Genomic DNA, 19,429 nt, shown 5'->3' on the forward strand with positions numbered 1-19,429 from the left:
ACAACACACATTCATTTTGGTCAGACATTTTTTTTTTAATTTTACCAACAGAAAAATCGCCGGCATCGGTTGCTTTAAAACTGAGATCGTCCACGAATTTCACCAGGCACCTGTCACGTACCTAAACAGAAAGGAAGCGTGTTTATGAAGTCAGAAGTACAATTACTCAAAACGCCACCGACTGTGTATTTCACGTCGGTTCTGAGTAGATTTACACACCAACCGGTACCTGCTTATTTCACGTCAACTCTCGGTTCTGAGTAGTTTTACACACGGCTTTGCATGGGATTAAATGACGTCGGACTGGAGTAGTTTTAAGCACAGGGGAAAATGCGACCAAAATCACGTCAGATCGAAGTAGATTTACTCCAGCGGCTTGACGTGCTAAAATCACGTCCAGTCTGTGACGTAATGGGGCCTGCGCATGCGCACAAAGTCCCGCGCGAATTTTAACAAAGAAAGGGTTGCGTCGGCCGCGGGACAAGGGGTGCGCGCCGGTCTTTCCGCGTCCGTTCGGCTGGGGACCGTTTGGGGAGCTGGAGGCGTCTGTGGTGAATCTGGAGTGTTGAGGGTGAGCAATTTGCTGAAAGCATGATTTTTGTAGACAATGGTTAGTGTAGTACACAAATGATGCTTGAATTCCTAGCGTAAGTACTTCCTGTACTTCCATTTGATCAATGTCAATGTAGAATTAATTGCAGGCAGTTTCAGTTGGCTTGATTGACCCAAGGGAGGCTGAGGCTATGATACAAAAGTTGTGTTATTTGTTTGCTATTTTACTATGCTTTTTTGTAAGCTAGCAGTTTTCTTTGTGGCCCAGTTGATGAGATAGCTTTCTCGTAAAATAGTATTATCCAGGCAGCTCGGTGTTTACACTGTGACGTCAGCATGGCCTGTGCGTAATTTTTTTGTGATGCCACCTGGTACTTATCTTTGCATTGCATTACCTAGCTAGTTTGTGGTCTCGTCTCTCTGAGCTATCATTCATTTCATCCTAAGTCGATATGTGCGGAACAATCAATTAAAAATATTACTGCTAAATCAAAACCCTGTGCCATGAGTGACATGCTGCCAGCACCTACTAGGACTAGGTATTGTAAGGAGCACCCCTTGTGTGGCACCTGGGCCATGTTTTAATGTGTTATGCTACCCGATGCTAGCAGGCACTGGTGTTCAGTTTCTATGGAAATGTAAAACAAAATTGGCAATTCTGCTTTAGTTTCCATGGAACCTCAGTGCGAATACCTGGGTAGGGTCAGTGTTGTCATGAAACAGGGCCCCAGAAAAATCCAAATGTGTAAGTGATGTGTGCTCATAATAGTTTTGTTGATATGGCTTAAAATATTTTGCAGCGTCGTAGTAAAAATAAAATTAATCTAATAAAATGAATGATCTCCCACTTAAATGTATTTTATTCAACTTTCCCAAAATTGACCCTTACTATAAAAAGAACTTTCTTTGTATTACTTGTTTTTACAATTGGAATGTCGAATGTAAAATGCATCCTTTAACCATCTTCAAATTCACCAGTCAAATTCTAGCTGCTATAAACATTCCTGCCACTTGCCAGTGCCACTGCAAGTCCCAAGGCTCGGCAGTTGGCCCACCCCTGCCCTCGCCCCTCTGCATGCAAAAACCCTCACCCTGCCCTCGGCAGCTAACCCCTGCGCATGGAAGATGGATTTACCTCTGCCCCTGGATGTGGCCAAACCTCCGTCATTAGTGCTGCTGCCCATTTCACTCACACCCTGGCCCTTGTGGCCCCATATCTGCTCCTGGTGGCCTTGCCCCTGGCCCTGTTGGTCTTACCCATGCTCCTGGAAAATCTGTCCTTGCCCCTTCAGACCCATACAGTGATTGCACTCACATCCCAGTTCCTTACAGCCCTGGCCCTGTCCCACATGGCCCTTCCTTTGCTCCTAGATCTACTCCTGCTCCTGACACTCACAACACCCCTGTCCATTACAGCCCTTGCTCTGCCCCTGTTGGTCCCTGCCCTGCCCCTGGTGGTCCCTCCCCTGCCTCTGCCTGGTCTACCCCTGCCCATGGTGGCCCTTCTAGTGGTGGTCCTATCCCTGCCCCTGGTTGTTCTAGCCTCTGGCCCTGGTTGCCCCAGCACCTACTCCTGTCTCTGGTGGCCCCATCCCTGCCCCAGGTGGTTCTCCCCTGCCCTTGTTGGCCTTAACCCTGTGCCCCTGGTGTACCGAACTCTGCCACTGGTGGCCCTAATCATGCCCCTGGTGGTCCCATCCCTGCCCCTGGTGGTCTTACTCCTTCCCCTGGTTGCCCTAGCCCTTACTGCTGCCCCTGGTTGTCCAAGCTCCTGGTGGCCCTATCCCTGCCCCGGCCCTGGTTGCCCTAGCACCTACTCCTGCCCATGGCAGCCCTATCCCCACCCCTCCCCTTGGCTGCCCTAGCCCCTACCCTTTCCCTGATTGCCCCCAGCTCCTGGTGGCCCTATCCATGCCCCTGATGGCCCTATCCCTGCTCCTGGTGGTCCTACCCTGCTCCATGGTGTCCCCATCCCTGCCCCTAGTGGTCGTGCCCCTGGTCGCCCTACCTACTGCTGGTCCTAGCCCTACCCTGGCCATGGTTTCCCTGCCTCTGGCTGCCCTAACCCTGCCCCTGGCTGCCCTAACCCTGCCCCTGGCTGCCCTAACCCTGCCCCTAGTCACTGGTGGACCTACCCCTGCCCCTGGTGGCCCTATCTCTGCCCCTGGCTGTCCTAGGCCCTCGCCCTGCCTTTGGTGGCCCTACCCTGCCCATAGCTGCCCTAGTACCCTACTCCTCCCCTGGTGACCCTATCCCTGCCCCTGGTGGTCTTACTCCTGCCCCTGGTTGCCCTAGCCCTTACTGCTGTCCCTGGTTATCCTAGCTCCTGGTGGCCCTATCCCTGCCCCTGGTTGCCCTAGCCCTACCCTTGCCCATGGCAGCCCTATCCCCACCCCTCCCCTGGCTGTCCTAGCCCCTACACTTTCCCTGAATGCCTCCAGCTCCTGGTGGCCCTATCCCTGCTCCTGGTGGTCCTACCCCGTACTCTGCTCCATGGTGTCCCCATTCCGGCCCCTGGTTGCCCTACCTACTGGTGGTCCTAGCCCTACCCCGGCCATGGTTTCCCTGCCCCTGGCTGCCCTAGCCCCTGTCCCTGGCTGCCCTAGCACTGCCCTGCTCCTGGTTGCCCTACCTCTGCCCGGTGCCCCTTGGTTGCCCTAGCCCTGCCCCTGGTGGTCCTATCTCTGCCCCTGGCTGTCCTAGGCCCTCTCCCTGCCTTTGATGGCCTTACCCTGCCCCTAGTTGCCCTAGTACCCTACTCCCCTGGTGACCCTATCCCTGCCCCTGGTTGCCCTAGCACCTACTCCTGCCCATGGCAGCCCTATCCCCACCCCCTCCTGGCTGCCCTAGCCCCTACCCTTTCCCTGATTGCCCCCAGCTCCTGGTGGCCCTATCCATGCCCCTGATGGCCCTATCCCTGCTCCTGGTGGTCCTACCCTGCTCCATGGTGTCCCCATCCCTGCCCCTAGTGGTCATGCCCCTGGTTCTAGCCCTACCCTGGCCATGGTTTCCATGCCCCTGGCTGCCCTAGCCCTGCCCCTGGTTGCCCTAACCCTGCCCCTGGCTGCCCTAACCCTGCCCCTGGCTGCCCTAACCCTGCCCCTAGTCACTAGTGGACCTACCCCTGCCCCTGGTGGCCCTATCTCTGCCCCTGGCTGTCCTAGGCCCTCGCCCTGCCTTTGGTGGCCCTACCCTGCCTATAGATGCCCTAGTACCCTACTCCTCCCCTGGTGACCCTATCCCTGCCCCTGGTGGTCCTACCCCTGCCCCTGGTGGTCTTACTCCTGCCCCTGGCTGCCCTAACCCTTACTGCTGTCCCTGGTTGTCCTAGCTCCTGGTGGCCCTGGTTGTCCTAGCTCCTGGTGGTCCTATCCCTGCCCCTGGTTGCCCTAGCCCTACCCTTGCCCATGGCAGCCCTATCCCCACCCCTCCCCTGGCTGTCCTAGCCCCTACACTTTCCCTGAATGCCTCCAGCTCTTGGTGGCCCTATCCATGCCCCCGATGGCCCTATCCCTGGCCCCTGCTCCTGGTGGTCCTACCCAGTACCCTGCTCCATGGTGTCCCCATTCCGGCCCCTGGTTGCCCTACCTACTGGTGGTCCTAGCCCTACCCCGGCCATGGTTTCCCTGCCCCTGGCTGCCCTAGCCCCTGTCCCTGGCTGCCCTAGCACTGCCCTGCTCCTGGTTGCCCTACCCCTGCCCGGTGCCCCTTGGTTGCCCTAGCCCTGCCCCTGGTGGCCCTATCTCTGCCCCTGGCTCTCCCAGGCCCTCTCCCTGCCTTTGATGGCCTTACCCTGCCCCTAGTTGCCCTAGTACCCTACTCCTCCCCTGGTGACCCTATCCATGCCCCTGGTTGCCCTAGCACCTACTCCTGCCCATGGCAGCTCTATCCCCACCCCCACCCCCTGGCTGCCCTAGCCCCTACCCTTTCCCTGATTGCCCCCAGCTCCTGGTGACCCTATCCATGCCCCTGATGGCCCTATCCCTGCTCCTGGTGGTCCTACCCTGCTTCATGGTGTCCCCGTCCCTGCCCCTAGTGGTCGTGCCCCTGGTCGCTCTACCTACTGCTGGTCCTAGCCCTACCCTGGCCATGGTTTCCCTGCCCCTGGCTGCCCTAGCCCTGCCCCTGGTTGCCCTACCTCTGCCCCTGGTTGCCCTACCCCTGTCCCTGTCCCCTAACCCTGCCCCTGGCTGCCCTAACCCTGCCCCTGGCTGCCCTAACCCTGCCCCTGGCTGCCCTAACCCTGCCCCTGGTCACTGGTGGACCTACCCCTGCCCCTGGTGGCCCTATCTCTGCCCCTGGCTGTCCTAGGCCCTCGTCCTGCCTTTGGTGGGGCGCCCAAGCCCCTACCGCTGGCCTGGTTGACCTAGCTCCTGATGGGACTATCCATGTGTCTGGTGGCCCTTACCCTGCCCCTGGTTGTCATAGCCCCTAACCCTGCATTGGTTGCCATAGCCTCTAACCCTGCATTGGTTGCCAGAACCCCTAACCCTGTATTGGTTTCCTTAGCCCTTACCCTTGCCCAGGCTGCCCTAGCTCCTGGTGGCCCTATTCCTGCCCCTGGTGGTCCTACTCCAGCCTCTGTTGGCCCTATCCCTGCCCCTGGTTAACGTAGCACCTTGCCCTGCCCTTGGTGGCCCTGACCTTGCTCCTGGGCCTGGTGGGACCCACTCTTGTCCCTGGTGGCACCATCCCTGCCCCTGCCCCTGCTTGCCCTAGCTCCCACTCTTGTCCCTGACGGCCCATCCCTGCCCCTGCCCTTGTTGGCCTTAACCCCCTGTCCCTGGTGGCCTTAACCCCTTGCCCCTGGTGGCCCTAACTATACCCCTGCCCCTGGTTGCCCTAGCTCCTTATGGCCCTTTCCCTGTCCCTGGTGGTCCTACCCCTGCCCCTGGTTGCCCTAGCACCTATCCCTGTCCCTGGTGGTCCTACCCCTGCCCCTGGTGGTCCTACCCCTGCCCCTGGTTGCCCTAGCACCTATCCCTGTCCCTGGTGGTCCTACCCCTGCCCCTGGTTGCCCTAGCACCTACTCCTGCCCCTGGCGGCCCTGCCCCTGGTTGTCCTAGCTCCTTATGACCCTATCCCTGTCCCTGGTGGTCCTATCCATGCCCCTGGCTGCCCTAGTACCTACTCCTGCCCCTGTAGTCCTACCCTTGCCCTTATTGGCCCTAACCCTGTCCCTGGTGACCTTAACCCGCTCCCTGGTGGGGTCTGTTTATAACGCGACCTGGTGGGGGGCTATTTTTTGCCCCCCCTCTCGTATCTCCGAAACTACTGGACGGATCCGCAAAATTCAAACGGCGTTCGAAAGGCCTGTCAAATTTGTCGAGGAAAACCAAATTTCATTGACCTCGGGGTCACCGATGACGTCACAGGTCAGGTCAAAGATGAAATGTTTCACCGTTCACGGGTCATCTAGGGAATGCGCTATAACACCGAAGAAAACGCATTTTGTCGAGAATCAGCGATAGGGCGTCAGTTGCCTAGTACATATGTTGCTATAAGAGGTCACTGACATTACCAGGTCAGGTCACCAAGGGTCACAGGTCAGGTCACATGAACCTAACTTTAGGTACTAAGGCTGTGTGATGCATGTTTTATGGCCAATTTTTCATTTCCAACTCAATGGTGTTGTTTATAAGACTATCAGGTACGGCTTAGGTCACTTTCTGGTCAAGGTCAGGTCAAAAAAGGTCAAAAAAGGTCAAATTTTAAAGTTGATAGTTTTGCACGAATGGGTATTGGTTGACCTAGCCCCTACCCTTTCCCTGATTGCCCCCCCCCCCCAGCTCCTGGTGGCCCTATCCATGCCCCTGGTGGCCCTCTCTCCCTATCCCTGCCTCTGGTGGTCCTACCCTGGTCCATGGTGTCCCCGTCCCTGCCCCTGGTGGTCCTAGCCATACCCCTGCCCTGGTTTCCCTGACTCTGTCCCTAGTTGCCCTAACCCTGCCCTGGTAGTCCTACCCCTGCCTCTGGCGGCTCTTACAGCCCTGGCACTCACACTGTCTGTCTGCCTGTCACTGTCTGCCTGTCGGTCGTTCCGTCCGTCCGTCCGTCCGCCCGCCCAACTCTTGCTCCTGGTGATCCAGTCAATGCTCCGGGGGACCATGCGCTCCCCTTGTTCCGTGTGATCCTTCGTTTAGCCCTGGTCCTGGCTTACTTGGACCCACTGTTGGTTCTACATGCTTTTAGCTGCCCTATTACGGCTCTGCCTCTGCCCCTGGTGACTCTGTTCCTAGCTTCTGGTCTAGTCCTGTTGATTTTCGGCTTTCCATGCTAGTGTACCCGCCCCCCGGCCACTATCAATGCTATGTCTCTGTCATGTCTGATGTCATGTCACAAATCGCAGAATGTTGCTTTTGCTGTACATGTTTAATGTTTATGTTTTGCTGTTTCAGACGACCGGCATCTTGTGGACAGCAAAGACATGGCCGCGTTAAAGGCAGGTGACTCTTTCTCTTCTTTTGGCGATCTGGAAGCGTGCATTAGTGTTCTGGAAAAGGAAACAAATTCAAAATTTTTCAAGTCCAGTTCAGTGACACTTCGTAGCTTCTTGCAATCGTCCCCTGGTCACTACATTTCAAAGACAATCTCAAACAGGGATGACAAGGATGCTTTCATAGAGGAAAAGAAGTATCGTTTGATTAAGTTGGCGTGCACTCACGGGGGACGGAAGTACGCCGGTAAAGCCGATCGTGTGCGAAGCACAAAGACTAAGAAGTTAGACTGTCCCGTGCTCATCACCGTGATATTGGACAAGTCCTTGAAACTTGTGGTGAAAGAACTTAACCTCGAGCATTCTCACACAGTTTCCAAGGCTAGTTTCATGCTCGAGCCTGAGAACCGCCGCCTCACGGAGGACGAAAAGGAAGTTGCCCGACAGTTCCATCGGGTCGGTGCTGACAAAAAGCGTATCCGCCAGCACATGCTAGATCAGTATGGGAAAGTGCTTACTCGCCACGACCTGAACAACGTGTTGCGCGTACCGAAAAATGGACAACCTGATCTGGAAGCCGCTATTTCCATTCTGAGCGAGCGCGGATTTGCATCCACTGTCGTCGAGGATGCCGGTACTGTCTGCGGCCTTTTCTTTCAGGACCAGGAGATGCGGAGCGCCTACGAGAAGTTTCCTGACCTTCTCCTCATGGACTCGACCTACAAACTTCTGGACATCCGGACGCCAGTCTTCACGATTCTCACTGTAGATTCGTTTGGACGTGGCGTCCCTCTCGCCGTCTTCCTGGTGACCAACGAGACGGCTCACATGATTGGCGCCATGCTTCGTGTTTTCCGGGAACACAACACAGCTGCAGCATCTATCACCAAAGTAAACATGCGTGTAGAATAAATGGGTCATACAAATTGATACTATTTGATCATGTAAGATCAGTTACTCGGCTGGCTTAAGATGTATATTGTATAAGGTACATGCATCAAATACTTTTCGGCATTCACGCGTTATTATGCTTTTTTCATAGAATATCGTCCAACTAGTACCCTGCGCTATGCCATGTTGCAGGGCGAATAAATTCGAAATCGGCCTTATGTCGATCATCACGTTCAGAGGCTAAGCCTGGTTAGGTGTAAGGATAAGAGCTGTTTCACAAGTGTCAATTAATGAGCTGCAACTTCTGTTTTCAGGTGTGGCTGACCGACAAGGACCGTGCGGAGAAAGCTGCCATCAAGGACGTCTTCCCGGACTGCGACCAGTTTCTCTGCAGCTTCCACGTCCTGCAGTCCTTCAGAAGAGAGCTGAACCTCGCCAGCGTGGAGAAGGGAGAGCGAGAGCGGATCCTGGGGGTTCTGCAGCAGCTCGTCTTCGCCAGTTCCGAGACTGAGTATAGGCGTCTCCGTGAAGACATCAGACATCCTGCCACAGACAGATATCTTAAGGACAACTGGGACGAAATTAGAGGGGAATGGGTGCGAGGTCTGTCTGGGGCAGCCATGTCTGGTGTCTTCACAAACAACCACCTAGAGTCGCTTCACGGCAAAATGAAGTCTGTCTGCAGAACTAACGACACTCTGCCAAACTTCATTCAGTCCTACCTGACCGTCTTGACCACAGTGCGTGCCGACAGGAACGCGGAGATTCATGCAGAGGTCAACAAACGACCAACCAGCTGTCGCTTCGCCGAACTGGACCAATACCAGCGTCACGTAACCTCGTTTGCCTTGTCTCTTTTGCAGGACGAGCTGGTGGAGTCTGCCACCGTAACACTGGTCGACTCACCGGGAGGGCTGACTGCATGTGACCGGGCGGGAAGGGTGGCCGTTAGCTCCACAGCGTGCGACTGCCTCTTCTACCGGCACTACAGCCTGCCCTGTCGCCATATCATGGCAGTACGACTCGAGCAAGGCATGTGTCTATTTTCTCAGGAGCTGGTGGGGCAGAAATGGCTTTTGTCGTTCGCTGCCGATCACCTGGAGGCCCAGCTGGATTGTCGAGTACCATTCGCTCCGTCTGTGTCCACCCGCTCACTGCCACCAGGGAAGCCTCCACGGACGGAGCGTGAGCGGTACCGGCAGCTGCTCAACGTCACCTCGCAGATCGCATCCGTGGGCTGCGAGCTCACCGGAGCAGAGCACCGCCAACTCCTGGATAAACTTACCACCATGCTCCACTTTTTACAGCAGCGCCGCTCCTTCCTCATCGTAGAAGAAGTCGATGGCGTGCCAACTAACGACTCTGATTTGCCCACAGATGCACCGCCCAGCGATGTAGCCGACGCCGACCTGACTGATCTCCACTCTCCAACAGGTGGACAGTCACAGCCGACCGGGAGAGCTCTGCTCACTGCAACCAGCAGATCAAGGCCAGCAGAAGATGAGCGACCTAACTTTGACATATTTGCCGGCTTTTTCGACAGTCCACTGCGGCTTGGCGCTGCTCCACCTGCTGAGATCCCATCTCCTGATCAGGTGTCTTGCTCTTCTCGTCCCACCGCTCAGGGTTATCAGCCGGCAGTACCATCGCCACTGACCAAAACACGTACGCCTGATTACAGCGGTCGAATGACACCACGCCGCGTAGTGGTGTCTCCTTCGTGGGCTGGATCGCCGGCGGAAACCCCTAATCGCGGCATTTTTACAGGGGTAATGTCGCCGTCAGTGGTCGCCCCTCGGGCTGGCTCACACGGCGCCACCAAGCCTCTTGCAGCTCGCAGAAATCTTGTGTTCCCGTGTGGCCCCTCTGACGCGCCGTCTGGCTCCGGGCTTGTCCACAGGTCGCAGTCGCAGTCTCCGTCACAGTGTGATGACGCTGGTCGGGCGGAAGTTTCCCTGTCCCCGATTATCGGCATCGGCCCGTCTCCCATAGTTGGGGTCCCCCCCGTAAGGACGGTGACTGTGCCACCTTCCGTTGCAGGTCCATCCACGGGTCCATCCACCTCTCGGATCTCAACTCATGATGCGAGGAACGTGCAGCTGCACACGCTCACCATGCCACCAAGGGTAGCTAAGAATCGCGGACGACCCAAAGGCAGCAAGACGACTGTGATAGGAGCGCTAAGAAAATGAGGTATGCTCATGTAAACGGATACTATAGCGTTTGTTACTGATTTTATTGTATTGTACAGTCTGTCTTAAAAGTACCGCGCAAAGTGACGGTGGATCCATGAACCCTGACCGAGGAAGGGCCTGCTATAATTTAAAAGTCACCGAATCAATTGACCTGGGGAATGGACGAGGATATCCATTGTTTCGGTGACTCAAATCCAGCAGTCCTTCCTCGGTCAGGCTCGATGGATCCACTGTTACTTTGCGCGGTACTGTTAAGACAGACTGTACTACAAATTACAATACAACACAATACAATTCGTCTTAATCTACCTAATACTAGAACAACGTGCGTAATGTCTGTGGGTTTAATATGGCCTTGGGTTTAATACCATTCCGTACCTTGTGAAGCACGACCTAAATGTCAAATGATATAGTTATGCATACATTCAAATTATGTCACTTCGAAAACCGCGGCATTGGTAGCATGACTCCTAAAAGCGTAGCACATTTCCTTTGAGTAATTTGTTTTGTGGTGCTTTTATCATTGTGTGTGTGTGTCCGTATTTAAACGATGATGGTTATCTCCATACCCACTGGCATTTCTGTAAATGTGTTGTTTTGTTAATTGCCGACTACGTCTTCAGCCGATCCGGGTGCTGGCGAGCTGGTGGACCTGAAGGCGACAGGCAGACCGTAGCAGTAGCAGAAGCTCTTCAGTTGAACCGGGGACGCCGGCCTCGTCTCGCATCAAATGACAATCCCGCGCGAAATGACACCAGCCAAGACAACGACGAATACCTACGACAACGAACCTATTTGTATATACGCAATTTGTACCGTTTTGTACCTGTAGCTTTTATGAGCTTAAATGTGTTGTCTTTCAATTTGATTAGAACAACATATCTAGTCAAGCAGTGCCGCGATGTCGCGAAGAAATCTTGTGTATCTCTCAAAAGCGTTGATCTCTGCCTGCCACCCACTCAGGACAAGTTACGACCGTGTTTACTGTTTTGTACATATGACTGGATTAAACCTCGCACATCGCTTTGGTTTATTCATTTGCCAACTTATCTTTACTGTGCCAGTTAAGTTTAGAGCGAATTACCTTTTTTGGAGTCAACATGGGATACGGCCGTGCAAAAAAACCCGTTCTTTCCATAATGTACATTCTAACAAATCCAAAAGTATCTCTCTTCGCCTTCTTCCGTGTTTTGTTTGCTTAATGTAGATTGGAATGTATGTAGACATCTGGAATTTCCGCCGACTGCTGCTGTTTAGAATGGGATGCATCGAAATGTATTGTATGAGTGAATGGAATGGGTGCGAGCTCACGTCTGATTATCCAAGTTGGGCCTTTGGTCCAAAGCTTTAATATAAATCAGAAAAGTCGACCGAACTTTGAGCATGGATGGCACATGATTGTGATGGGTTCGCTAAAGGTTTCACGGCGCGATATGTTAGACTTCCTTGAGCTCCGCACGTACGACCGCGGTCCACACACACCGAGAGTCGATACCCATCTGTGTATTTGGCCTTGGCCCGTGACCCACGCCCCTCGCAGGCCTCGCAACAGCTGACTCACGCCATGATCGCGCCCCGCGCCGCTCCGATGGCAGAAGCGTACCTAGCTCGAACTCACGGGTCGAACATAAACGTGCACACGATGGTCCCGTTACCGTACACTTGAATGATTATACATATGTAAATGCACAGGCGTCACCTGCTTTTATTGGTATGGGTCTCATGACTGGTTTGAGAATATCAAAGCCAAATGTCGAAAACATTGGATTAACTCGAGGACGACCAGACCTATATCATGGATGAAGTATCCTATATAACGAGACCGATTTCCAAATATGACCAACCAGTCCAGATTATCCGCTGTTTCAGGTGACTGAAAGCACGTAACACCATTACACCCCATGCTCATTTCTTACCGGGGCATTATCAACCGATGACGAAGCTTAGGTACTGCATCACGCACCCGAGCAGTAACAGCTCTTTCCAAAAGTGGAAGCTCAATCGCTGCGACAATGCACAATCCCGATATTGAACTGCATGCCGGGGCGCTGACTTCGTGGTTTTCAGTTTGGAGATTCTTGTAAAACCGTTCGTAGCCGGTTTGCGATTTTAAGAAACTCGTTCCTGTTGCTAGCGCATGTGTATCCTACTGCCTTGCTCTTTCATTACGACACCACCCGACCGATTTACGGTGGTTGGTGCTTCACCACCAAACCCACATCGTAAGACAAACTAAAGCTCCATCGTAAGCTCACACAAAGACCGCCTTCCGTAGTCTGAGGCGTTGCCTACCGTTCTAAGGGATGCCTTGTCGGCCAAGATTTTGGCATGGGCGACAGGAAGACGAAGTAAAAGAGAACAACTAGGCCACTTAGCGTCGATACATAGCATGTCGTAGAAAATGACCATTTTACCTTCCGTTCGTATAGCCTCTCATATGTTCATACATCTGAATATCGGACAAGCGTGAGAAAGGTTCCGCAAGCAAATACTGCACCTCATTTACGTCTCGGGGCATCGCCTACTGCAATCAGTACTTCCAATCCTAACATTTCGCTTAGACATTGCGTTGCGTTTAACCTGTGTTACCACCGTTACCACCTGTGACACTGTTCGTGGTGACCTGGCAAGTGGGTCCGGTATACCCATGCATAACGTCCTGCGGAGTGCGGGTGCGGCAAGTCCGGGACCATGCACACTATCGGATTTTGCTGTACCTGGGGCCCTGGGCTCCGGGTGAAAGTGTTCATTTTGAGCAAGGAGGAACGCTTACCCCCCCCCCCTCCCCCAAATTGTGTCAGGCCGAGCCGCAACTGCAGATACCGCAATGCTAGGACACCAGCTGATCAGCGAGACGGCATGTACCGTCCGTCAGACCATCGGCGGCGAAACGGGGAGGGCACCGGGGCACCGTGCCCCCTTTGATTTTGGCATTTTAACATTAGCCCTATGGGCGTTGCATGGAAAAATGGGACCAAAAGTCGGCAGTGCCCCCCCCCCTCCCTTAATTGAAGCCTGAAGGTGTTCCGCCGCCACTGCGTCGGACACTGCGTTCTTCCCGCCGCCCACACGCGGCGCCTGGGAAGGGGAGGGGAGCTGACTACGGTGGTATAACGTAACGAAGTCCCAGAATTGCTCCCTGGTTAAGTGGTTACTCGTTTCTCCACCTGGCTGGCCCGGAGCTTCGCCTCGATCCAGCGGGTTTTCGATTGCGCGGGTCTCCCGACTTCACGTTGTCTCTGGCTGCCCGGCGCTCCTGGATCGCCTTCTGGAGGTCCGGGTGGAGGGCCCACGGCATGGTGTCTTTCCTAGCTCCCCGGGGAACAAAACAACCATGATATTCGTGATCAGGCATCAGCACCCCGAAAAACCTCATGGCAGCCACACTTAACGACGTTCTAACAGGTCCCGATGTTCCCGTTTGGGTCATTGACCTGACCAATGACCTAAGATCTTAAAATTGGGTATCATCGGCTTCCTCCCGTCACGGGCAACACGCTCGTTTTTTTCCGCGAAGCTCTAGCTCGATCAGGGGCCAAAAGGCAATGGGGTGGGGGGTGGGGGGCGTCGTTGGACCCCCTTATACATTCGCGGCTTACAAAACATCAATACGAGCAAATCACGGGTTAAATCACGTCAGAAGTACTCCGCACTTCAGAAACACCAGTCAGCCTTCCTGATTAAATCACGTCAGAACTACTCCGCACTTCAAAAACACCAGTCAGCCTTCCTGATTAAATCACGTCAAAACTACTCCGCACTTCAGAAACACCAGTCAGCCTTCCCGAGTAAATCACGTCAGAACTATACTCCGCACTTCAGAAACACCAGTTAGCCTTCCTGATTAAATCACGTCAAAACTACTCCGCACTTCAGAAACACCAATCAGTCTTCCTGATTAAATCACGTCAGAACTACTCCCGACGTAACATACGCATGGAGGCGTCATGGTGTAAATCGACTCAGATCCGAGTAGATTTTAGCGCGACCGGTCCTTGTGTAAACTCCCGACGTAACATACGCATAGAGTCGTCATGGTGTAAATCAACTCAGATCCGAGTAGATTTTAGCGCGCGACCGGTCCGTGTGTAAATCGACATGCAGAAGTCGATCTACTGAAAAGCGGTTTCCTGTGTATTTCTACTCCAATCTGAGTCGATCTAATCAGGAGACCTGCTTTGTGTAAATCTACTTCGAAGTTGATTTACGCAACAGGCTGCCAGTTATTAAATGACGTTCTAGACTCGAAATACACGCGTCCAAACAGAAAATATCTGCTGACAGTATCATAGCACAGTGATGCAAATGGGGTTCACGAGTGGCCATAAATACCGAAAAGGCCCAAATTTCAAGTTCACCTATAATCGAATAAATTGGAATATGGCCAGTCAGGCAAATGTTTGGGGTGTCTGAAAAACATGATTTTCATGTTTTTGTCAAAACCGGCCTCGTGTATGACTGTCAGAAATCGGGACATTTTCTATGTCGTAAAATGACTGTTAGATACTCGCAAGCTCAAATTTCAATCGCCGCTGGAGTTCGTTCATTTCATAGGTGTCGATTTGTATACTTTTGGGTGTGCCCGGGCACCCCCAATGCGTAGTTGGGCACCCCCCAAGGGGCTCTGGGCACCCCCAACCAAAGTTGGTACTTGCATCACTGTTACGATTCTTTGAACGCATTGTTTTCTCTAATTCATGGGCGCGGGAACGGGGGGGCAGTGGGGACAGTTTACCCCCTCCCTCAACTCTGGGGCCGTGGGGGCGGTGCCCCCACAGCTTTAAGACGGAATATCGCACTTTTTTGCAAATGTTTTCTTTTTTATGAAAACGCCAAGGGATGAAAAATAAGTGGCCTAAAACCGGCGAGAAACCTAGGTTTCGGGGTACCCTAGGTTGATTTCAATTATGGTGTGCTCCCCCCCCCCCCCAGTCTGAAAGTAGTCCCCGCGCCGCTGCTCTAATTACCGTACATCAGAATGCGTTGTAAAAAATGGACAATTTTTCGCTTTATTTATACCAGACAGCAGCATTTGGTAGCCATCGACGCATTCGTGCCGCGTCAATGGGTTCTCGGTTTCGGACGTCCTGAAGTTTTGCTTTGAGTGGCGAGATAGTCTTTTGGTCCGAAATATCATGGTTTAACCCGCGCACCAACGGGGATCCGCATTTCGCGCCAACTTCACACCGACGGGGGGGCGGATACCTGCTCTCCGTGATATCTCGAGAACGAAGCAAGATAGAAACAGGCGGAAAATGGCATGGGATACAGACGGACAAAGCCTACAATTTTTACTGAGATCATTTTCAGGTCAGGTAAAAAATGACGTCACAGGGGTAAACAAGTCAAAATAGCGGCGCTTATTACGGAGCGAAGCGAGCGGAGTCTTTCCTTAGATTAACGGAAATTTCTGAGTATGAGCGGCCGGCCGGCCGGCCGGCCGGCCGGCCGTGGTCACGCTTTTGCGAGGCTTATATCTCAGCAACCACTTGACCGATTTACACGCGGTAATTTTTGTAGGGTAGCTTCATTCCTTCTACCAAGTATTGGACTATTCCCGATGCATGTGGGTGACCCCTTATGCACGTGCCACGTGCAAAACGAAGAGGTGTCAGTTTTGTAATTGTTGCAATATCTCGGTAACTACTTGGCCGATTGCGCTGAAAGTTGGCATGTAGGTAGGCACCCACTAGGCAATGCATATCCATGTGCCAGAATTGGGGTGCTGCTGCACGTGCGCACGTGCAGGGGTCGATTCCAGATCTCGAGAACGGCTGGGCCGATGGCGCTCAAATTTGGCACATGGTTGGGGACCGGTTAGTAGGGTGCTGTGCAAAAGTCAGTTGGGACCCATTTTGCACGTGCGCACGTGCAGGGTGCCGCTTCCAGATCTCGAGAACGGCTGGGCCGATTGTGCCCAAATTTGGCACATCGCTAGAGACCGGTCAGTAGGGTGCCGTGCACAAGTCAGTTGGAGGTACCCCCTCGCAATTTCGCACGTGCAAGGCCCACCCTCTCGCTCGCTCCGTTAGTCGCCCCAAAAGGCGTTATACTGGTGGTAGACAGTTTTTTCACGAATAACGATTGAAGTACGTACCAATGTCTGTCATACCCACACCGAGCGGCTAATTGCTTTGAACATTTCACCGATTGATAAGGCCAACAGTTTTTACAAAATGTATATCTCGAAACTTCGATACCGGTGACAAGTCAATTTTGCCACCTCCCCATTAACCCTCGCCCGCACATGCCATTTTCCCATCCTAGAACGCACATGGGGGGGGGGGGTGGTTGCCACCCCCCCCCCGCGCCATTTCGTTCCTGTTGGAGATAGAGCTTAGCGGTAAAGACCAAAAAGATTCTTTGGGAAGAGACGAATCCAATGATACCCAGTTTTACCTTATCAGGTCAGTCATTGACCTTCCAGGTCAGGTCAAACTAAAAAATGTTGCTGTTTTGGGTCACCGTTGGATATCAAGTGTGCTGCTTATCAAATACCGATGACGATGCTGTTTTCTGGTGCCAAGCAAGCTAGAACCTCTTTGTCACACTACCCGACCAGAATTTTGCTGCTGAGGTCATTTCAGGTCAAGTTAGGTCAAGGTCAATTATATGTGTTTGTATGTCTGTGTGTGTCTGTGTGTATACTGATGTGTGCACCGATTGTTTTTGGGTCCATATTACATGAAATCATGATCTGAGAAGCTTTTACCAAAAATGCAGTAAAAAAAACTTCAAAAAAGTAAATTCAGCTCGCCTAAAACGCAATTATCTTAAGATGACCTAGGTTGACCTTGACCCTGACCTTGACCCCTGTACATCGTCGAACAACATGTTCCATGATAGGTGGGAGGTAAGACGGGCAAAAAAGGCCGAAATCAGGGTGTCAAAAGCTCATAAGGCCCATGGCAAACGCAATATGTTGAGAATTGGCCATTTGGGTCATGACATGACCTGACAAACAAGGTCATATCTCCGAAACCAAAAATCACAGAAGCTTGAAATTTTCAGTGGACATCAAAAAAGGATAGAGGAGCAGCTATACCAAAAATCAGCCTTCTAGCTCTAAAAATGTTGAGTGCAGAGCAGAAAGACTACGCCCCCCCCCCCCCCGCATGTGCGGGCGAGGGTTAAGCCATGGTATATTTCTTCGGAATGCTTGAGACGAGGATTAGTATCACGGATGTAAGTTGTCGGACTTTCGTTCCCGTCTTGAGTTGAGATGTTAGTTTCACAACATTTCGGCCAGTTACTTCTCCGGCCGTCGTCAGTTGTTCTTAGGTCCATAGAAAGATCTTGGGTGTTGGTGGCGTTGCGCCGTACGCGTCATACCTTATCGAAAGCTCCTGCGGTCAGCGGGAAATGATCAAGGGTTGCCCCGGTGATAGGCGACAGTTGTAACTAACCCCGCGTTCGATGTCTCTCGGACGGCGAAGATTCTACGTCGTCCGGCCCATCCGGCCAATCCCATTCAAGGTCAGCGGGGGCTCGGCTGCTGTTATGGAACGTGATTGGCCGGACGGCGTAGAATCTTTGCCGTCCGAGAGACATCGAACGCGGGGTAATACTCCACCGCTCGAGGCAGACATAGCGGCCAGAAAAACGAGCATCTCACCTCAAGACGGGGACGAAAGTCCGACATCTATTATCAGTGTCAATGAAAGGAAATTAAAATGCGTTTTTCTGGACGGACACCATTCTGAACACTTCCATACACCTATCAACAATTCAACATGGCACTGGAAAATGACACCCGACGTGAAAATGACGTGACCCTTCCTTATATCCCTGTCCTGAGGTCATCTCAGGTCACAAAAGGGAGCCTAACAGTTTTTCGTTAATAACTTCTGGTAGACGCATGCTAGAGCGATGATCGACTGAACGGATCGACTGACATGCAACATAACCTTTTCCGGTCAGGTCTGGACCTTGACCCGGGGTCAAATTTCAAAATGAAATTTCAAGGTCAAACTAAATATATTCCTGCCCGGGGCCGGGATGATTCAATAAATGTCACAGAGGTTTGTTAGCGAAAACTCCGAGGGCCGTTAGGCCCGAGGTGATTTTGCTAAAAAAAGCGAGGTGACATTTATTGAATTCCCGGCCTTAGGGCTGGAAGGTGTTTCCCATACCTGCCAAAAAGCTCACAACTATATGATAGTGACGTCAGCAGCCGTGTGGTTCAACGTGTTTAACCACACCCCTTGAACCACACGGCTTGTAATATTTAAAGCATTGCATTAAACTTTGAAAAGTGTGGTACAGTGCACGTGCCGTTTAAATGCCTGGATGTCTCGATTTAATCATGCAATGTAGCAGGTATGGGAATAGTTAATTCGGCGCTCTTGATAAGAAGAACATGATGGCTAGCAAAATAAATGTCATGACTTTCTCGAGTAAAAAGCTATGGCAGAGTTTTTTTCATAAGTGGCTATTATTGGAGTTTTTGCCCTCTGGAGAGTTTATGCTAAGCCGTTGACCTGAGGTCAAATCTGAGGACTACTTTGGCGAAAGAGCGTTGAAAGAGCTATCGAATGCGCTTTTCCGCGGTGCTGCAGCTCTATTAGTTCCCAAATTATGCGCCAGGTTTTCAAAAATTGTTCAAACAATCCAAACTTCACCTTTTATGACCTCTGGCCACCTGAGCTTTGACCTGACCTTATAACGACCAAGTATTCTCTTCATTTTAACTGTCTTTCCAATGCCGCCTACCGCATGTCGCTACGTGGCCAAGGAGCCGAGTTAGACGGGGGTGTTCAGACACACACCCCCGGCCCGGCGCGGAAGGCGCTGAGCACCGGCCCAGTGCGGGTGAAACTGCTCCGCCGACCGCCTCCGTCTTTACTGGGTGGGCAAACACACTCCACTGGGTGGGCAAGAATCGCTACTGGGTGGGGATTGCCCACCCAGTTAAAGGTAGTGTGCCAGCTTTCCTGGACCGTATGGAGTTAATGGCCCAGATAAGGAGAACCGGATTTTTAGAACTTATCCATACCTTCAAAACTCATGGAAACGTCTTAAATTCTTCAAATTTTGAGTACCCCAGTGCGAAATTCGCCCCGACGGGTTGTCGGTCGTACCCCAACAACATTTCACACCACTATGAACAACAAATGCACACACTGAAATCGCTATTACCGATATGCTCATCATTAAGTTTCGATAAACCCGTTCATCATCATCTCCTGCGGTTTCGAACACGCCTGTTAGGTGGTGCGGTAGACCGCGCCCAAAGCCAGGGCCCCGGTAACGTGAGGTAGCCGAGTCGGGGCAGCGTGCGCTGACCCAAGCCGGGGCCGCGCGTCCTCCCGGTGTCATGTGATAGCCCGGGGCTGCCCGCGGGGATGCGGTAGAC

At 52.7% G+C, this 19,429-nt stretch overlaps 1 protein-coding gene across 2 annotated transcripts; it reads left to right on the top strand.

The window, feature by feature from the left end:
- Positions 1-348: 348 nt before the first annotated feature.
- LOC122386091 (protein FAR1-RELATED SEQUENCE 2-like) lies at positions 349-11,442 on the top strand. 2 transcript variants are annotated; one of them, XM_043374911.1, is made up of 4 exons: positions 349-571; positions 6,951-7,879; positions 8,194-10,072; positions 10,698-11,442. In XM_043374911.1, the coding sequence occupies exons 2-3, from the start codon at positions 6,980-6,982 to the stop codon at positions 10,069-10,071; spliced, it is 2,778 nt and encodes a 925-aa protein (XP_043230846.1). In that variant the 5' UTR covers positions 349-571; positions 6,951-6,979; the 3' UTR covers position 10,072; positions 10,698-11,442. The 2 variants fall into 2 exon arrangements, with proteins under 2 accessions (XP_043230846.1, XP_043230847.1); XM_043374912.1 differs by lacking the exon at positions 349-571 and adding an exon at positions 624-647.
- The last annotated feature ends 7,987 nt before the right edge of the window (positions 11,443-19,429 follow it).

The sequence above is a fragment of the Amphibalanus amphitrite genome, unplaced genomic scaffold (genome assembly GCF_019059575.1).
Source record: "Amphibalanus amphitrite isolate SeventyFive unplaced genomic scaffold, NRLGWU_Aamphi_draft 000240F_arrow, whole genome shotgun sequence".
NCBI classification, from domain to species: Eukaryota; Metazoa; Arthropoda; class Thecostraca; order Balanomorpha; family Balanidae; genus Amphibalanus; species Amphibalanus amphitrite.

Excerpts from the sequence above, each read along its gene's own strand:
- LOC122386091 (XM_043374911.1), top strand. The coding sequence starts at position 6,980 with ATGGCCGCGTTAAAGGCAGGTGACTCTTTCTCTTCTTTTGGCGATCTG. Across the intron at positions 7,880-8,193 it reads CTGCAGCATCTATCACCAAA|GTGTGGCTGACCGACAAGGA; the intron begins GTAAACATGCGT and ends TTCTGTTTTCAG.